Below are 20,286 nucleotides of genomic sequence, written 5' to 3'. Positions count from 1 at the left end.
GTCTCAGTTGTTTAATCTTATGTTCATACAAATATTTCCACATGTTAAGTTGGCTGAAAATAAATGCAGTTGACAGCGAGGACGTTTCTTTTTCTGCTGAGTTTCAAATTCAGCCCTCTTTCTCCCATTGTGCTATTTACAAACAAACACATGGCTGGTTCAACTCTTCTGGGGAATGACGCTAAGCTTCATACTGTAAAATACTGTGACAGGTGAAATGAAGAACGCAATTTTCTTCATGTTTTAACGTATTGACCAAGTTGACTGCAGTTAGTAATTTTAAAGTAGCTCCACATATTGACATTTATTGACATTTTTTTCTTTCTTTTGATGGTATAATATCCTGGGTATTTTTCCAAATCCCCTGGTGTACGGTATATCCCTTACACCGCCAAAGCCTATCTGGTGACAGTACTCTTAGTCAGCTGCACACCAGGCAGTACCTATACAATAGGATTCACTTAAATGATCTCCTTTTCCTTGTCTCCTAATAGACGGTAGAGAGTAGCCTACCAGGTGGAGTAAATAAGCACTCTCTCCTTGACGTGTATGGAGAGGCTTCGCTGCCTTGCCATTGTCCTGCTAGACTATAGTCTTACCTCTGTTCTCCACAAAAAGACTAATCACAGACTTTAAATCTATGTGAGTTGAATCTGTTTTAGAATCATGCACCTCATTGTGTGGAACATTGCAACCGTTTCGCCCTTTCCCCTCCTTATCTGAGAATATGTATAGCGCTCATTCACCAAGGATATCATCCATGTTCTGCCATCGAAATGACTATTTCCCATTTTGGAATGTTCTTATCCCCTCTCCTGTCTTCAGTGAGTGTAATCCATTTGCCAAGTAAATGCAATATGGTATTTAGCTAGCAGCAAGGCAGATGGTTGAAACCTTAGATGCAACGTGGGAAGTTTGAAAGGCTCATTTGGAGATGTAACCCCCCCTCCATGCAGACTGTAAAGGGGTTTTCTCTTCTATAGCACACAGTGTTCTGTTGGAAACCTCTGAACTGGCTGATGTTTCTCACCTGGCTGACATCATCCATTCTTAGCCTGTTAGGAACACAGTAGTGTTGAGCAACGATACACCTGATACTCACCCTTCAATTCTCAGTATTTGCTGTTATGAAATGGCATGCTGAGATGTTTTCTCTGGCGAGGCCTGTCCAGTTTAAATGAAGTATGGGAAGCAGATGTGAGTACCTTGTTGGCTGCTAAAGTTAAGAAGTCCTCCCATGTCTTTTTCTGTTATGGTTTTTGAACTGCCTAATTTGGTCTTCAACCACTGTCCAATCCAATAATGTCCCTAGCACCTGGTTATTTGGCTAGAAAGTTGTGGATAATCTTTATGTAATAACCCTGATGTTTGACTTCAAGTGATCCGCTCCCCTCCCGATCTAGGGTAAATCCAAACAGCTTGATGAACCGCCCAGTATTTTCCCAAGGAAAGATCTCCATCCCAAAAGTGTGGTACTCTGGAATAATATTGTGAAAGTAAATGTTTCAGTCTGTCAGTTAATTTCTAGTCAGGTTTCAGTTCTTCTCCCGCGCTAAACATAACTCCAGACTCCGGAGGTCACCCATCAACTTGCGCTAATGTTGGAGAAAGAGCTTGAACCCCTCTCTCTGTTCTCAAAGTGACTCTGCCTTGGCTGTCCAGGCCCACTGCTGCGTGTCATCATTAAGCCCAGTATGACGTCTCTGACAGTTTGTTCTGCCACAGGTGTCCACAGTCTCTGCACGTTCTTCTTCTGAAATGTGCCACAAGTTCCGCCCTGTCTACTTTAATTGGCTATATTCTGGGACATAATGAACAGCAGGAAGTGGTGGAGCTGTGTCTGGGCGAGGTAGACAGATGGAGAGAGAGGCGATTAGGGTTAGAGTTTTGATGTGTCTTAGGTGCCAGCCGGATGGTTAACACCATTAGGGATCCATTAGGGATGGGAGTCGGAGAGGGTGGTGATGGTGGTACTGAAGGCTGCTGGGTGCTGGGCTGTATTCAGAAGCACCACTGTACATGTGTGTTTCAGCCTTCATGCATATAACAATTATAGGACCGCAAAAGGCACCATGTTGTCTATCTTTCAGTCAACTCATTAGGCTTAAGTCGTACTGAATCATCTAAATGTTTAATGTCTGCTATCGAGGCCCTGAGTCATGCTGGAGGATTTGTCCCATTCTGGGTGGATTTTCTGTCTGATCTCTGATGCGACTGACCTCATCTGTTTCTTTAGCAAAATGCCAGTTGTTGAGCAATATGCTCTTCAGTGACTCAATACCACCTTTCTGTGATGGCCCACCTGACACCCAAACACACAGTACCCCTGTACCCCTCACCCATACAGGTGAGCAGCATCCCAGGGTCGTGTGTTAATGTTGTCACGGTACCGATATCACGATACTACGATACCAGATTTTCCATGACAAAAAGGAAAACCCAAAGCAGACTAAAGTCTATGGTCCTCTAATAACCTACTTCAGGTTCAGTATAATGTGCTACAGCTTGGAAATAAACATGGGATTCTACGTGACATCATCAGGCTGTTTGTCTCCAACATTAGGACTGTTTTATTACCTTGTTACCGTACCTCTGAGTACCGCTGTACTGGCATTGTGACAACCCTAGTGTGTGTGTGTCCTCAGGGGGCCCTGTGTCTCCTGTGGATCCTGTACATGTGAGTGTGTGTGTCCTCAGGGGACCCTGTGTGTCTCCTGTGGATCCTGTACATGTGAGTGTATGTGATCACGGGGCCTCTGCTTGGCTTGCGTCCCCTGGGCTTCGCACGTCACATCCTCAGGATAGAAAATAGATTTGGTTTCACTGGAGACCGGCTGCTAGGGTTGCGTCAATCAGGAAAGTGCATTGTCGCCATGACAACGACCACTCATCCACCCCATGCTGGATCTGAGTCTCTCTCCTCTGTTTTGAAACCGTTCATATCTGTCCCTTTATCCTTTTTCCTCACTTGTTGCTCACCAGCCGTCCACCGTTCTGTCTGTTATACGTGTTGCCATGTGGATCAGCCTCCTACTTTATTTCTGTGAGATGTGTTAGTCATTCACCTGGCTCTTTCTTCTGGAGTCTTCTCTTGTTTTCTCTTATAAACACCGTAACTTTGGTCCTGCCATTTTAACTTCTGCTCCTGTGAGCTTCTCCCCTCTCAACCTCTGTACCATACCACTGAGTGATGAAAGGGCTTTTAGTGCTGCCGTCATTATTGAACCGGGCTAGCAGTGTAATAGTAATTACACCCCTGAGTGTATGATTAGTGAAACAGCCCCGTGGTAATCAAAAAGATGTGTCCAGTCATACAGTGGGGAGAAAACACCGGCCAGTTTGACTGTTCCAGTACCCCTCCCCCACCAAGGTGTTAACGTAGGCAGAATGGATTTTAACTCTTGGGTAAGAATAGTTCCTCTGCCAAGGCCAGAGTGATGGGCTGGGTTTTTAATAAAAACATTTTTTTTTTACTTAACCAGGCAATTCAGTTAGGAACATATTCATATTTTCAATGACGGCCTGGGAACAGTGGGTTAACTGCCTGTTCAGGGGCAGAACGACAGATTTGTACCTTGTCAGCTCGGGGGTTTGAACTCGCAACCTTCCGGTTACTAGTCCAACGCTCTCACCACTAGGCTACGCTGCCGCCCCAGTATGGGTTACATCACACTGTGAGATCAGTGTTTCCCCTACATCGTCCCCCCCCCCAGGCAGGGTGCAAATTTCCCCCAAAGCTACACCTAAGGCCACAAACAAACTCCACAACATTAATTTCATACTAATTTGGTTTTATGTTTGGGGGAAGAGAGAGGGGAAACACCTATGTAATTGTAGGAGAAGTGCTGTGTTGAAGCCTGCTGATTTGTCCCATTTCTGGACATGTAGCCTGTGTTGCGCTGTCACAACTACTGACAGACAGTATGAATCAATCTCAGATATCTAAGGTGGAGGCAAAAGGAGTGTCAGGCAGGACAGCTGGAAGGCAAACATCAAGCCAGTTGAACTGTACTGACTGGATTCAGTCTTCCACTGGCCTCTCTCTGTCTGTCTATTCAGTCTTCCACTGGCCTCTCTGTCTGTCTGTCTATTCAGTCTTCCACTGGCCTCTGTCTGTATTTGTCTTTCTGTTGAGTCTCCTCTCAGCCTCCTAGGGAGAGCCTGGGTCTTATTAACAGGCAGTGGTCTGTGGCCTTTGCCCTCCACCTGCTGTCACCTGCAGTTGTTATGACAATGTGGTTAAAACGGACTAAAACTGTGAGCAGGTCATAGTTGGGCCACACGCCACCGTCATTTACAGCTCGATGACCTATGGCTTTAAAGATTTTACAGACTAGCCACGCTACCTCTTCTGCTAGATGCGATTAGATAAGCCTAATAGAAAAAGCTCAGGATTGCCCGAGTCTGTTTTGCCAGCTGTGGAGAACTGTAAGCCAGGGGAGCGATGCTAGGCTGGCCCTTCAATCCCTCACTCATCAGTTATATAGATTATCTTAATCCTATCATGGAACTGTAACAGCAATGTTTGTGATAGCTGTACTGTTACCGTAATGTTTGTGATAGCTGTACTGTTACCGTAATGTTTGTGATAGCTGTACTGTTACCGTAATGTTTGTGATAGCTGTATTGTTAACGTAATGTTTGTGATAGCTGTATTGTTAACGTAATGTTTGATAGCTGTATTGTTACCGTAATGTTTGTGATAGCTGTACTGTTACCGTAATGTTTGTGATAGCTGTACTGTAACAGTAAAACAAATTGTCAAAGACTTCAGCCACCCAAGTCTTCGACTGTTCTCTCTTCTACCGGAGCACCAAATCTGGGAACAAAAGGCTCCTGAACAGCTTCTACACCAAAGCCATAAAACTGCTTAACAGTTAATCAAATGGCTGCCCGGACTATTTACATTGTTTTGTTGCACATACATTCTTGCACTGGCTCAATGTACGCTCACTGGACTCTACCCACACACTCACACATACTGGCTGTATGTACGCTCACTGGACTCTACCCACATACTGGCTCTATGTACGCTCACTGGACTCTACCCACACACTCACACATACTGGCTGTATGTACGCTCACTGGACTCTACCCACACACTCACACATACTGGCTGTATGTACGCTCACTGGACTCTACCCACACACTCACACATACTGGCTGTATGTACGCTCACTGGACTCTACCCACACACTCACACATACTGGCTGTATGTACGCTCACTGGACTCTACCCACACACTCACACATACTGGCTCTATGTACGCTCACTGGACTCTACCCACACACTCACACATACTGGCTGTATGTACGCTCACTGGACTCTACCCACACACTCACACATACTGGCTCTATGTACGCTCACTGGACTCTACTCACACACTCACACATACTGGCTCTATGTACGCTCACTGGACTCTACCCACACACTCACACATACTGGCTCTATGTACGCTCACTGGACTCTACCAACACACTCACACATACTGGCTGTATGTACGCTCGCTGGACTCTACCCACACACTCACACATACTGGCTCTATGTACGCTCACTGGACTCTACCCACACACTCACACATACTGGCTCAATGTACGCTCACTGGACTCTACCCACATACTCACACATACTGGCTGTATGTACGCTCACTGGACTCTACCAACACACTCACACATACTGGCTGTATGTACGCTCACTGGACTCTACCCACACACTCACACATACTGGCTGTATGTACGCTCACTGGACTCTACCAACACACTCACACATACTGGCTCTATGTACGCTCACTGGACTCTACCCACACACTCACACATACTGGCTCTATGTACGCTCACTGGACTCTACCCACACACTCACACATACTGGCTGTATGTACGCTCACTGGACTCTACCCACACACTCACACATACTGGCTGTATGTACGCTCACTGGACTCTACCCACACACTCACACATACTGGCTGTATGTACGCTCACTGGACTCTACCAACACACTCACACATACTGGCTGCATGTACGCTCACTGGACTCTACCCACACACTCACACATACTGGCTCTATGTACGCTCACTGGACTCTACTCACACATACTGGCTCTATGTACGCTCACTGGACTCTACCAACACACTCACACATACTGGCTGCATGTACGCTCACTGGACTCTACCCACACACTCACACATACTGGCTCTATGTACGCTCACTGGACTCTACTCACACATACTGGCTGTATGTACGCTCACTGGACTCTACCCACACACTCACACATACTGGCTCAATGTACGCTCACTGGACTCTACCCACACACTCACACATACTGGCTGTATGTACGCTCACTGGACTCTACCCACACACTCACACATACTGGCTGTATGTACGCTCACTGGACTCTACCCACACACTCACACATACTGGCTGTATGTACGCTCACTGGACTCTACCCACACACTCACACATACTGGCTGTATGTACGCTCACTGGACTCTACCCACACACTCACACATACTGGCTCTATGTACGCTCACTGGACTCTACCCACACACTCACACATACTGGCTGTATGTACGCTCACTGGACTCTACCCACACACTCACACATACTGGCTCTATGTACGCTCACTGGACTCTACCCACACACTCACACATACTGGCTGTATGTACGCTCACTGGACTCTACCCACACACTCACACATACTGGCTCTATGTACGCTCACTGGACTCTACCCACACACTCACACATACTGGCTCTATGTACGCTCACTGGACTCTACCCACACACTCACACATACTGGCTGTATGTACGCTCACTGGACTCTACCCACACACTCACACATACTGGCTCTATGTACGCTCACTGGACTCTACCCACACACTCACACATACTGGCTCTATGTACGCTCACTGGACTCTACCCACACACTCACACATACTGGCTGTATGTACGCTCACTGGACTCTACCCACACACTCACACATACTGGCTCTATGTACGCTCACTGGACTCTACCCACACACTCACACATACTGGCTCTATGTACGCTCACTGGACTCTACCCACACACTCACACATACTGGCTGTATGTACGCTCACTGGACTCTACCCACACACTCACACATACTGGCTCTATGTACGCTCACTGGACTCTACCCACACACTCACACATACTGGCTCTATGTACGCTCACTGGACTCTACCACACACTCACACATACTGGCTCTATGTACGCTCACTGGACTCTACCCACACACTCACACATACTGGCTCTATGTACGCTCACTGGACTCTACCCACACACTCACACATACTGGCTGTATGTACGCTCACTGGACTCTACCCACACACTCACACATACTGGCTGTATGTACGCTCACTGGACTCTACCCACACACTCACACATACTGGCTCTATGTACGCTCACTGGACTCTACCCACACACTCACACATACTGGCTCTATGTACGCTCACTGGACTCTACCCACACACTCACACATACTGGCTCTATGTACTCACTGGACCCACACACTCACACATACTGGCTGTATGTACGCTCACTGGACTCTACCCACACACTCACACATACTGGCTCTATGTACGCTCACTGGACTCTACCCACACACTCACACATACTGGCTCAATGTACGCTCACTGGACTCTACCCACACACTCACACATACTGGCTGTATGTACGCTCACTGGACTCTACCCACACACTCACACATACTGGCTCACTGGACTCTACCCACACACTCACACATACTGGCTCTATGTACGCTCACTGGACTCTACCCACACACTCACACATACTGGCTCTATGTACGCTCACTGGACTCTACCCACACACTCACACATACTGGCTGTATGTACGCTCACTGGACTCTACCCACACACTCACACATACTGGCTGTATGTACGCTCACTGGACTCTACCCACACACTCACACATACTGGCTCTATGTACGCTCACTGGACTCTACCCACACACTCACACATACTGGCTGTATGTACGCTCACTGGACTCTACCCACACACTCACACATACTGGCTGTATGTACGCTCACTGGACTCTACCCACACACTTACACATACTGGCTCAATGTACGCTCACTGGACTCTACCCACACACTCACACATACTGGCTGTATGTACGCTCACTGGACTCTACCAACACACTCACACATACTGGCTCTATGTATCACTGGACTCTACCCACACACTCACACATACTGGCTCTATGTACGCTCACTGGACTCTACCCACACACTCACACATACTGGCTGCATGTACGCTCACTGGACTCTACCCACACACTCACACATACTGGCTGTATGTACGCTCACTGGACTCTACCCACACACTCACACATACTGGCTGTATGTACGCTCACTGGACTCTACCCACACACTCACACATACTGGCTGTATGTACGCTCACTGGACTCTACCCACACACTCACACATACTGGCTCTATGTACGCTCACTGGACTCTACCCACACACTCACACATACTGGCTCTATGTACGCTCACTGGACTCTACCCACACACTCACACATACTGGCTCTATGTACGCTCACTGGACTCTACCCACACACTCACACATACTGGCTCTATGTACGCTCACTGGACTCTACCCACACACTCACACATACTGGCTCAATGTACGCTCACTGGACTCTACCCACACACTCACACATACTGGCTGTATGTACGCTCACTGGACTCTACCCACACACTCACACATACTGGCTCTATGTACGCTCACTGGACTCTACCCACACACTCACACATACTGGCTCTATGTACGCTCACTGGACTCTACCCACACACTCACACATACTGGCTCTATGTACGCTCACTGGACTCTACCCACACACTCACACATACTGGCTCAATGTACGCTCACTGGACTCTACCCACACACTCACACATACTGGCTGTATGTACGCTCACTGGACTCTACCCACACACTCACACATACTGGCTCTATGTACGCTCACTGGACTCTACCCACACACTCACACATACTGGCTCTATGTACGCTCACTGGACTCTACCCACACACTCACACATACTGGCTGTATGTACGCTCACTGGACTCTACCCACACACTCACACATACTGGCTCTATGTACGCTCACTGGACTCTACCCACACACTCACACATACTGGCTGTATGTACGCTCACTGGACTCTACCCACACACTCACACATACTGGCTCTATGTACGCTCACTGGACTCTACCCACACACTCACACATACTGGCTCTATGTACGCTCACTGGACTCTACCCACACACTCACACATACTGGCTGTATGTACGCTCACTGGACTCTACCCACACACTCACACATACTGGCTCTATGTACGCTCACTGGACTCTACCCACACACTCACACATACTGGCTGTATGTACGCTCACTGGACTCTACCCACACACTCACACATACTGGCTCTATGTACGCTCACTGGACTCTACCCACACACTCACACATACTGGCTCTATGTACGCTCACTGGACTCTACCAACACACTCACACATACTGGCTGTATGTACGCTCACTGGACTCTACCCACACACTCACACATACTGGCTCTATGTACGCTCACTGGACTCTACCCACACACTCACACATACTGGCTGTATGTACGCTCACTGGACTCTACCCACACACTCACACATACTGGCTCTATGTACGCTCACTGGACTCTACCCACACACTCACACATACTGGCTGTATGTACGCTCACTGGACTCTACCCACACACTCACACATACTGGCTGTATGTACGCTCACTGGACTCTACCCACACACTCACACATACTGGCTGTATGTACGCTCACTGGACTCTACCCACACACTCACACATACTGGCTGTATGTACGCTCACTGGACTCTACCCACACACTCACACATACTGGCTCTATGTACGCTCACTGGACTCTACCCACACACTCACACATACTGGCTCTATGTACGCTCACTGGACTCTACCCACACACTCACACATACTGGCTGTATGTACGCTCACTGGACTCTACCCACACACTCACACATACTGGCTCTATGTACGCTCACTGGACTCTACCCACACACTCACACATACTGGCTCAATGTACGCTCACTGGACTCTACCCACACACTCACACATACTGGCTGTATGTACGCTCACTGGACTCTACCCACACACTCACACATACTGGCTCTATGTACGCTCACTGGACTCTACCCACACACTCACACATACTGGCTCTATGTACGCTCACTGGACTCTACCCACACACTCACACATACTGGCTCTATGTACGCTCACTGGACTCTACCCACACACTCACACATACTGGCTGTATGTACGCTCACTGGACTCTACCCACACACTCACACATACTGGCTGTATGTACGCTCACTGGACTCTACCCACACACTCACACATACTGGCTCTATGTACGCTCACTGGACTCTACCCACACACTCACACATACTGGCTCTATGTACGCTCACTGGACTCTACCCACACACTCACACATACTGGCTGTATGTACGCTCACTGGACTCTACCCACACACTCACACATACTGGCTCTATGTACGCTCACTGGACTCTACCCACACACTCACACATACTGGCTGTATGTACGCTCACTGGACTCTACCCACACACTCACACATACTGGCTCTATGTACGCTCACTGGACTCTACCCACACACTCACACATACTGGCTCTATGTACGCTCACTGGACTCTACCCACACTCACACATACTGGCTGCATGTACGCTCACTGGACTCTACCCACACACTCACACATACTGGCTGTATGTACGCTCACTGGACTCTACCCACACACTCACACATACTGGCTGTATGTACGCTCACTGGACTCTACCCACACACTCACACATACTGGCTGCATGTACGCTCACTGGACTCTACCAACACACTCACACATACTGGCTCTATGTACGCTCACTGGACTCTACCCACACACTCACACATACTGGCTGTACTCTACCAACACACTCACACATACTGGCTCTATGTACGCTCACTGGACTCTACCCACACACTCACACATACTGGCTGTATGTACGCTCACTGGACTCTACCAACACACTCACACATACTGGCTCTATGTACACTCACTGGACTCTACCCACACACTCACACATACTGGCTCTATGTACGCTCACTGGACTCTACCCACACACTCACACATACTGGCTCTATGTACGCTCACTGGACTCTACCCACACACTCACACATACTGGCTCTATGTACGCTCACTGGACTCTACCCACACACTCACACATACTTGCTGTATGTACGCTCACTGGACTCTACCCACACACTCACACATACTGGCTCTATGTACGCTCACTGGACTCTACCCACACACTCACACATACTGGCTCTATGTACGCTCACTGGACTCTACCCACACACTCACACATACTACACTGACACACATACATATTCAGTACCAGTCAAAAGTTTGGACACAGCTACTCATTTCAGGGTTTTTCTTTATTTGTACTATTTTCTACCTTGTAAAATAATAATGAAGACATCAAAACTATGTGCAAAGCTGTCAAGGCAAAGGGTGGCTACTTTGAAAATATAAAATATATTTTGATTTGTTTAACACTTTTTGGTTACTACATGATTCCATATGTTATTTCATAGCTTTGATGTCTTCACTATTATTCTACAATGTATAAAATAGTAAAATAAAGAAAAACCCTGGAATGAGTAGCTGTCCAAACTTTAGACTGGTACTGTATTTCTGAATAGGCTAACTGACATGATAAATACTTGTTCCCAGACCACCACAAGCACCCAATCCCGTGTTTGAGGTTTGTTTAGTTCCCCCTTACCAACATACTCCTGACAGCATAGGGTGTTTTAAACATACGGAGCACCATTTGTCACCCGTAGATATTCAAGCTTGACCAAATATACCCGTTAAAACAATGGCCTTGGGTTTATCAAGCTGCCATTTTCTATGGGCCTGTGTACAGACACTGGTGGCACCTGACATTGTCAACAGAGCACAAGTTGGGTCAGGCATTCGTAGAGGGTCCGCTCAAGTGCCCAGAGAAATGCCCCTATCAGAATCACAAGAATCCTAAAGGAGGAACATGGGGCTTGTCTGTATACTGCAGCGTGTATTTATCTGCAACTAATAATAGTTATTATCTTTGAGTTATAATAACTCAACAGAACTTAATGAAAACGTCATGCTATGGTGCCTCGTTTCTTGAGTTAGGTTTGACTATTTGGTTCCTGCAGTGGTATGCAGACTATTGCTAAATGACTGTAAACTTGTGACAATTTATATTGTTATTTTGTTTTCTTACACATGACATGTCATCGCAGTTGGTTAAAATGTCATTAATCTTTTTACAACCAGAAATGGTTGCGACAATGTAATTTCAACTGGTTTTTCCCACTGGGATGTGTCTTGTTTTGGAGCAATTAGGCTGTGTTTTCACAGGCAGCCCTATTCTAATATTTTGTCAATTTATTGACAAAAGATCTGATTGGTCAGGAAACCAATTAGTGGAAAAATGTAATAATTGGGCTGCCTGTGTAAACACAGCCTCAGGCCAGGCTATGGGGTAGCTGGTCCTAGCAGTGTGGTCATGTCCCAGTAAGGTTTCTAGTCCTAGTATGTTCCAAGGAGCTGTCAGTCTGTTTTACCCAGATCAGCTCTGACTTGGCTGCGTCATTGCTAGCCTGGCGATGTGTGACAGCGCATTAGGCCTACTGTTTAACGGGATCATCACCATGGAGTTACCCAGGGTTACCGTGAGCCAGCACTTAGTGACGCTGTAGATGTACAGTACTTCCTGGTTGTCCTTATCCAGCTCACACCCTGACCTGATAAATTACTGGCAGAGGCTGGTGGTTCTCGAAGAAGATATCCTTGTGAGATATCAACCATAGCTTCGCCTCACAATCCTAGCTACATTGACTAGAAGCAGGGAAAAGGCAAAACTGGCTTTAGCTCAGTGTCTAGTGGAAAACGTCCTCCTACTCTGGCTGGTGGCACCAAGCTGGCTCCTGATATGATGATAATGGCGCCAACAGATGGTCGCCTCGCTTCAGGTCCTTAGAAAACTATGCAGTTATTATTTTATTTTTTAATGTATTCTTACATTGTTAGCCCAGAAAATCTCAAGTGTTATTACATATGGCCGGGAAAAACTGTTGGATATAAAAGTAATACCAGGAATACGACTTTCCCGAAGCAGATCCTTTGTACAGAACTCCACCCTGGACATGTGATCTTATCCCAGAGGCCGACCCAAAACAACGCGGTCGCCGCAGGAGTGTCAGACGGAGCGGCATACTGGTCAGACTCAGAAGGCGAGCACACCATCCACCACTTCCAAGCATATTACTCGCCAATGTCCAATCTCTAGACAACAAGGTGGATGAAATTAGGGCACGAGTTGCCTTCCAAAGAGACATCAGAGATTGTAACATTCTCTGTTTCACGGAAACCTGGCTCACTCGGGATACGTTGTCAGAGTTGGTACAGCTACCCGGTTTCTTCACGCGTTGCGCCGACAAACATCTCTCTGGTAAAAAGGAACTCAAGTCCCTTTGCTCACCTGACCTAGAATTCCTTACCATCTAATGCCGACCGCATTATCTTCCAAGAGAATTCTCTTCGATTATAGTCACAGCCGTGAATATCCCTCCCAAGCAGATACCTTGTCGGCCCTGAAAGAACTTCACTGGACTATATGTAAACTGGAAACCATACATCCTGAGGCTGCATTTATTGTAGCTGGGGATTTTAACAAAGCTAACCTAAGATCAATACTCCCTAAATTCTATCAGCATATCGAATGCCCAACACGTGCTGGCAGAATTCTGTATCATTACTACTCGAACTTCCGTGATGCATATAAAGCCCTCCAGCGCTCATCCTTTGGCAAATCTGACCATGAATATGTTTTGTTGCTCCCAGCCTACAGACAGAAACTAAACGAGGAAACGCCCGCGCTCAGGTCAATACAACGCTGGTCTGACCAATCGGATTCCACGCTTCAAGATTGCTTTCCATCACGTGGACTGTGATATGTTCCAGATAGCTTCAGACAACATTGATGTATAAGCTGACACGGGGACCGAGTTTATTAGCAAGTGCATAAGAGATGTCGTACCCGCTGTGACTATTAAAACCTTCTCTAACCAGGAACCATGGATTAATGGCAGCATTTGCGCAAAACTGAAAGCGCGAACCACTGCTTTTAATCACGGCAAGGCGACCGGAAACATGACCGAATACAAACAGCGTAGCTATTCCCTCCGCAAGGCAATCAAACAAGCAAAGCGCCAGTATAGAGACAAAGTAGAGTCGCAACTCAATGGCTCAAACACGAGACGTATGTGGCAGGGTCCACAGCCAATCACAGATTACAAAAAGAAAACCAGCCTCGTCGTGGACGTCGACGTCTTTCTCCGAGACAAACCACCCGAGCCACCGCCTGTTCACCCGACTATCATTCATAAAGCGATTTCAGTACAGGTGCATCAAAGCTGGGACCGAGAGACAGAAGCTGTTTTTCAATCTCAAGGCCATCAGACTGTTAAACAGCCACCACTAACATAGAGAGGCTGCTGCCAACATACAGACTCAAATTTCTGGCCACTCAAATTAAATGGACTTAATTAAGGTATCACTAGTCACTTTAAATAACCCCACTTTAAGAATATTTACATATCCTACATTACTCATCTCATATGTGTATATACTATATTCTATACCATCTACTGCATCTTGCCTATGCTGCAGGCCATCGCTCATCCATATATTTACATGTACATATTCTATTCATCCCTTTACATTTGTCTAATTGTGTGTATAAGGTAGTAAATTTGTTAGATATTACTGCATAGCCAGAACTAGAAGCACCAGCATTTCGCTACACTCGCGTTAACATCTGCTAACCATGTGTATGTGACCAATAACATTTTATTTGATCAGTATTGGTACATGGGTCACTTGGCAAGGTGACACACACGAACGAGACTGCTGTATTTTAGCTTTGGCGTCTTGTGTTTCTGCCGTCTCAGCTTTATCAAGATACGACTGACTAGAAATGTAATTGTGCTTGAAGGCATGTTTGGACTCGATCCCCTTCTCAAATAGTCAGTTCAAACTGGGTTATGTGGACTCAGTGTATGAGTGTAGCTAACCACTTTGTGTTTCTCTCCTTCCAGGGCTCCAGAGATCATCCTGGGCCTGCCCTTCTGTGAAGCTATCGACATGTGGTCCCTGGGCTGTGTGATCGCTGAGCTCTTCCTGGGCTGGCCCCTCTACCCAGGGGCCCTGGAGTACGACCAGGTAAATACGCCTGTTATAAAGAAGTGTATTGTTACATTACTGTACACCCTCCTCTGAGGCTCACTGGTCCAGATCTTAAGAACTGTAGACCTCCTCCCTCGTCTTCCTTTTCCTCCTGCTATTCCCTTCACATCTTCTCATTCGCTCCTCCTTGAAGTTCCTTTATCTCCTCCTTGAAGTTCCTTTATCTCCTCCTTGAAGTTCCTTTATCTCCTCCTTGAAGTTCCTTTATCTCCTCCTTGAAGTTCCTTTATCTCCTCCTTGAAGTTCCTTTATCTCCTCCTTGAAGTTCCTTTATCTCCTCCTTGAAGTTCACTCCTCCTCGAAGTTCCTTTATCTCCTCCTCCTCCTCGAAGTTCCTTTATCTCCTCCTCCCTTTTTCTTCCCACTCGCTCACGCACGCTCTTTTTAGTCTACTGTCCTCCTCCATCTCCTCCCCTCCACTTTCCTCTGGCATCTGTTCTCTCTCGCTGAGTGAAGTCTGTCTAGCCCCTCCCACTGTACTCTGACAGTGTGCGTTGATGCTATGAGGTGATTGCTTGTATTAGGACATGGACTCAGACCTCCCACTCCTCCGTAGCCCTGTTATTAATGCTTTACTCCTGCTGGGTTCTCAGGATGATCGGGCTGAATCCTGCAGTGACCTGTGGAGAAGGGAGGGGGAGGCACTGGAAACGAGGAATGGAAGGGAGAGGGGAGGAGAAGGAGATAAAGGATAATATACTGTACTGGGACTGCTTGAGGCAGCAGGGGGAGATTTAGAAAGGGAGAGCGAGTTTGGAAGAGGAAATATTGATGAAGAAATAAATTAACACAGTGTGTGGGAATGAATTGAGAGGGTAGAGAAGAGTGAGAGACGGAGGAGGGGAGTGACAGGCAGCGACAGGCCCAGATTAGTGCCGTATTTCCTGGCCACCTCCGGCGGGGGAGGGCTCCCCTGTGGATGTGCCAGTGGCAGGGCGGAGGTGTGGATGGTCTCTCCCAATGACTGATGGCATAGCAGGCTGGAGGTGATGGATCCCCCCCAGCGGAGCCCTGAACAGCAGCTGCCCAGAGTTAAATGAGTCTGGGGCTTACGTTGAACGGCTTTCCCCCCGCCCTGGAGACCCATCCACAGCAAGCCTTTCAGTCCAGCCCCAACCTTTCCTATACATTACCCTGCAGTACACCCCCTGAGCCCCCTCTGCAGACGGACTGTGTCCTCGCCAAAGTATTTTTACTTCCCAGCATCATTATTTCACGCTTTCCGCTCCGGCCCAGAGGCAGGAGGGATAACTCAACACCTCCCGAAGAGATTTGACTTGAGCACGGCAGCACTAAATGTAATTAATCTGTTTTTATAGGGGCAGATCACAATGTCCCAAAGCCGCATTACACAGACAGAACCTTGGTGGAGCCTCCTCCGAGGGAGTGAACCAACGACAGGCCTGACCGCTGGTGCCGGAGGCCTGACCGCTGGTGCCGGAGGCCTGACCGCTGGTGCCGGAGGCCTGACCGCTGGTGCCGGAGGCCTGACCGCTGGTGCCGGAGGCCTGACCGCTGGTGCCGGAGGCCTGACCGAAAGCCTCTCGAAGAGATTAGAGGAAAGAAGGAGATACAGAGTGTGAAGCCAAGGAGCAGGGAGGAGATACGGAGTGTGAAGCCAAGGAGCAGGGAGAAGATACGGAGTGTGAAGCCAAGGAGCAGGGAGGAGATACGGAGTGTGAAGCCAAGGAGCAGGGAGGAGATACGGAGTGTGAAGCCAAGGAGCAGGGAGGAGATACGGAGTGTGAAGCCAAGGAGCAGGGAGGAGATACGGAGTGTGAAGCCAAGGAGCAGGGAGGAGATACCCAAGGAGCAGGGAGGAGATACTGTGAAGCCAAGGAACAGGGAGGAGATACGGAGTGTGAAGCCAAGGAGCAGGGAGGAGATACGGAGTGTGAAGCCAGGGAGGAGATACGGGTGTGAAGAGCAGGGAGGAGATACGGAGTGTGAAGCCAAGGAACAGGGAGGAGATACGGAGTGTGAAGCCAAGGAGCAGGGAGGAGATACGGAGTGTGAAGCCAAGGAGCAGGGAGGAGATACGGAGTGTGAAGCCAAGCAGGGAGGAGAAACGGAGTGTGAAGCCAAGGAGCAGGGAGGAGATACGGAGTGTGAAGCCAAGGAGCAGGGAGGAGATACGGAGTGTGAAGCCAAGGAGCAGGGAGGAGATACGGAGTGTGAAGCCAAGGAGCAGGGAGGAGATACGGAGTGTGAAGCCAAGGAACAGGGAGGAGATACGGAGTGTGAAGCCAAGGAACAGGGAGGAGATACGGAGTGTGAAGCCAAGGAACAGGGAGGAGATACGGAGTGTGAAGCCAAGGAACAGGGAGGAGATACGGAGTGTGAAGCCAAGGAGCAGGGAGGAGATACGGAGTGTGAAGCCAAGGAGCAGGGAGGAGATACGGAGTGTGAAGCCAAGGAACAGGGAGGAGATACGGAGTGTGAAGCCAAGGAGCAGGGAGGAGATACGGAGTGTGAAGCCAAGGAGCAGGGAGGAGATACGGAGTGTGAAGCCAAGGAGCAGGGAGGAGATACGGAGGTGAAGCCAAGGAACAGGGAGGAGATGGAGTGTGAAGGCAAGGAGCAGGGAGGAGATACGGAGTGTGAAGCCAAGGAGCAGGGAGGAGATACGGAGTGTGAAGCCAAGGAACAGGGAGGAGATACGGAGTGTGAAGCCAAGGAGCAGGGAGGAGATACGGAGTGTGAAGCCAAGGAGCAGGGAGGAGATACGGAGTGTGAAGCCAAGGAGCAGGGAGGAGATACGGAGTGTGAAGCCAAGGAGCAGGGAGGAGATACGGAGTGTGAAGCCAAGGAGCAGGGAGGAGATACGGAGTGTGAAGCCAAGGAGCAGGGAGGAGATACACAGAAAAATGATAGATAAAGGGAGAGCACTAAATAAGAGAGGATTGAAAAAGGGGATTCATGGTGGGAGTAGTTGGGTCTGTTCTTATTAGATTTCTTCATCGTTGTAGCACTATACCGCTGTTACTAACGCCACTGACCTACCGCTGTTACTGACGCCACTGACCTACCGCTGTTACTGACGCCACTGACCTACCGCTGTTACGAACGCCACTGACCTACCGCTGTTACTACCGCCACTGACCTACCGCTGTTACTACCGCCACTGACCTACCGCTGTTACGAACGCCACTGACCTACCGCTGTTACGAACGCCACGGACCTACCGCTGTTACGAACGCCACTGACCTACCGCTGTTACTAACGCCACTGACCTACCGCTGTTACGAACGCCACTGACCTACCGCTGTTACGAACGCCACTGACCTACCGCTGTTACGAACGCCACTGACCTACCGCTGTTACGAACGCCACTGACCTACCGCTGTTACGAACGCCACTGACCTACCGCTGTTACTACCGCCACCGACCTACCGCTACGTTACTGACGCCACTGACCTACCGCTACGTTACTAACGCCACTGACCTACCGCTGTTACTACCGCCACTGACCTACCGCTACGTTACTGACGCCACTGACCTACCGCTACGTTACTGACGCCACTGACCTACCGCTACGTTACTGACGCCACTGACCTACCGCTGTTACTAACGCCACTGACCTACCGCTACGTTACTGACGCCACTGACCTACCGCTGTTACTACCGCCACTGACCTACCGCTACGTTACTGACGCCACTGACCTACCGCTACGTTACTAACGCCACTGACCTACCGCTGTTACTACCTCCACTGACCTACCGCTACGTTACTGACGCCACTGACCTACCGCTACGTTACTGACGCCACTGACCTACCGCTACGTTACTGACGCCACTGACCTACCGCTGTTACTGACCTCCACTGACCTCCACTGATCGCTGTTACTACCTCCACTGACCTACCGCTACGTTACACTGACCTACCGCTACGTTACTGACGCCACTGACCTACCGCTGCGTTACTGACGCCACTGACCTACCGCTACGTTACTGACGCCACTGACCTACCGCTACGTTACTGACGCCACTGACCTACCGCTGTTACTACCTCCACTGACCTACCGCTGACCTACTGACCTACCGCTACGTTACTACCGCCACTGACCTACCCCTACGTTACTACCGCCACTGACCTAACTCTACGTTACTACCGCCACTGACTTACCCCTACGTTACTACCGCCACTGACCTACCTACCCCTACGTTACTGACGCCACTGACCTACCCCTACGTTACTGACGCCACTGACCTACCGCTGTTACTACCTCCACTGACCTACCCCTACGTTACTACCGCCACTGACCTACCCCTACGTTACTGACGCCACTGACCTACCCCTACGTTACTGACGCCACTGACCTACCACTGTTACTTCCACTGACCTACCCCTACGTTACTACCGCCACTGACCTACCCCTACGTTACTGACGCCACTGACCTACCGCTGTTACTACCGCCACTGACCTACCCCTACGTTACTACCGCCACTGACCTACCCCTACGTTACTACCGCCACTGACCTACCCCTACGTTACTGACGCCACTGACCTACCGCTACGTGACCTACCACTGTTACTGACGCCACTGACCTACCGCTGTTACTGACGCCACTGACCTACCCCTACGTTACTGACGCCACTGACCTACCGCTACGTTACGAACGCCACTGACCTACCGCTACGTTACGAACGCCACTGACCTACCCCTACGTTACTGACGCCACTGACCTGACTACGTTACCAGTGACCTACCGCTACGTTACTGACGCCACTGACCTACCGCTATGTTACTGACGCCACTGACCTACCGCTCACTGACGCCACTGACCTACCGCTACGTTACTACCGCCACTGACCTACCCCTACGTTACTGACGCCACTGACCTACCGCTGCGTTACTGACGCCACTTACCTACCGCTATTACTGACGCCACTGACCTTAACAG

At 49.0% G+C, this 20,286-nt stretch overlaps 1 protein-coding gene across 7 annotated transcripts in view; it reads left to right on the top strand.

Moving 5' to 3' along the window:
* Positions 1–20,286, top strand: part of hipk3b (homeodomain interacting protein kinase 3b) — a 122,614-nt gene that overhangs the window by 59,774 nt on the left and 42,554 nt on the right. For all 7 annotated transcript variants that reach the window (XR_008134226.1, XR_008134225.1, XR_008134224.1 and 4 more), the window contains exon 3: positions 15,233–15,356. Coding sequence is in view for 3 of the 7 variants with exons in the window: in XM_052517261.1 (XP_052373221.1) it covers positions 15,233–15,356 (124 nt within the window). In the remaining 4 variants the exon portion in view is untranslated. The remainder of the gene's footprint in view (positions 1–15,232; positions 15,357–20,286) is intronic.

This window comes from Oncorhynchus keta, unplaced genomic scaffold (assembly GCF_023373465.1).
Source record: "Oncorhynchus keta strain PuntledgeMale-10-30-2019 unplaced genomic scaffold, Oket_V2 Un_scaffold_6322_pilon_pilon, whole genome shotgun sequence".
NCBI lineage: Eukaryota > Metazoa > Chordata > Actinopteri > Salmoniformes > Salmonidae > Oncorhynchus > Oncorhynchus keta.
Note: the sequence above shows the minus strand (reverse complement) of the source record. Positions and strands in the feature narration are given on the sequence as shown.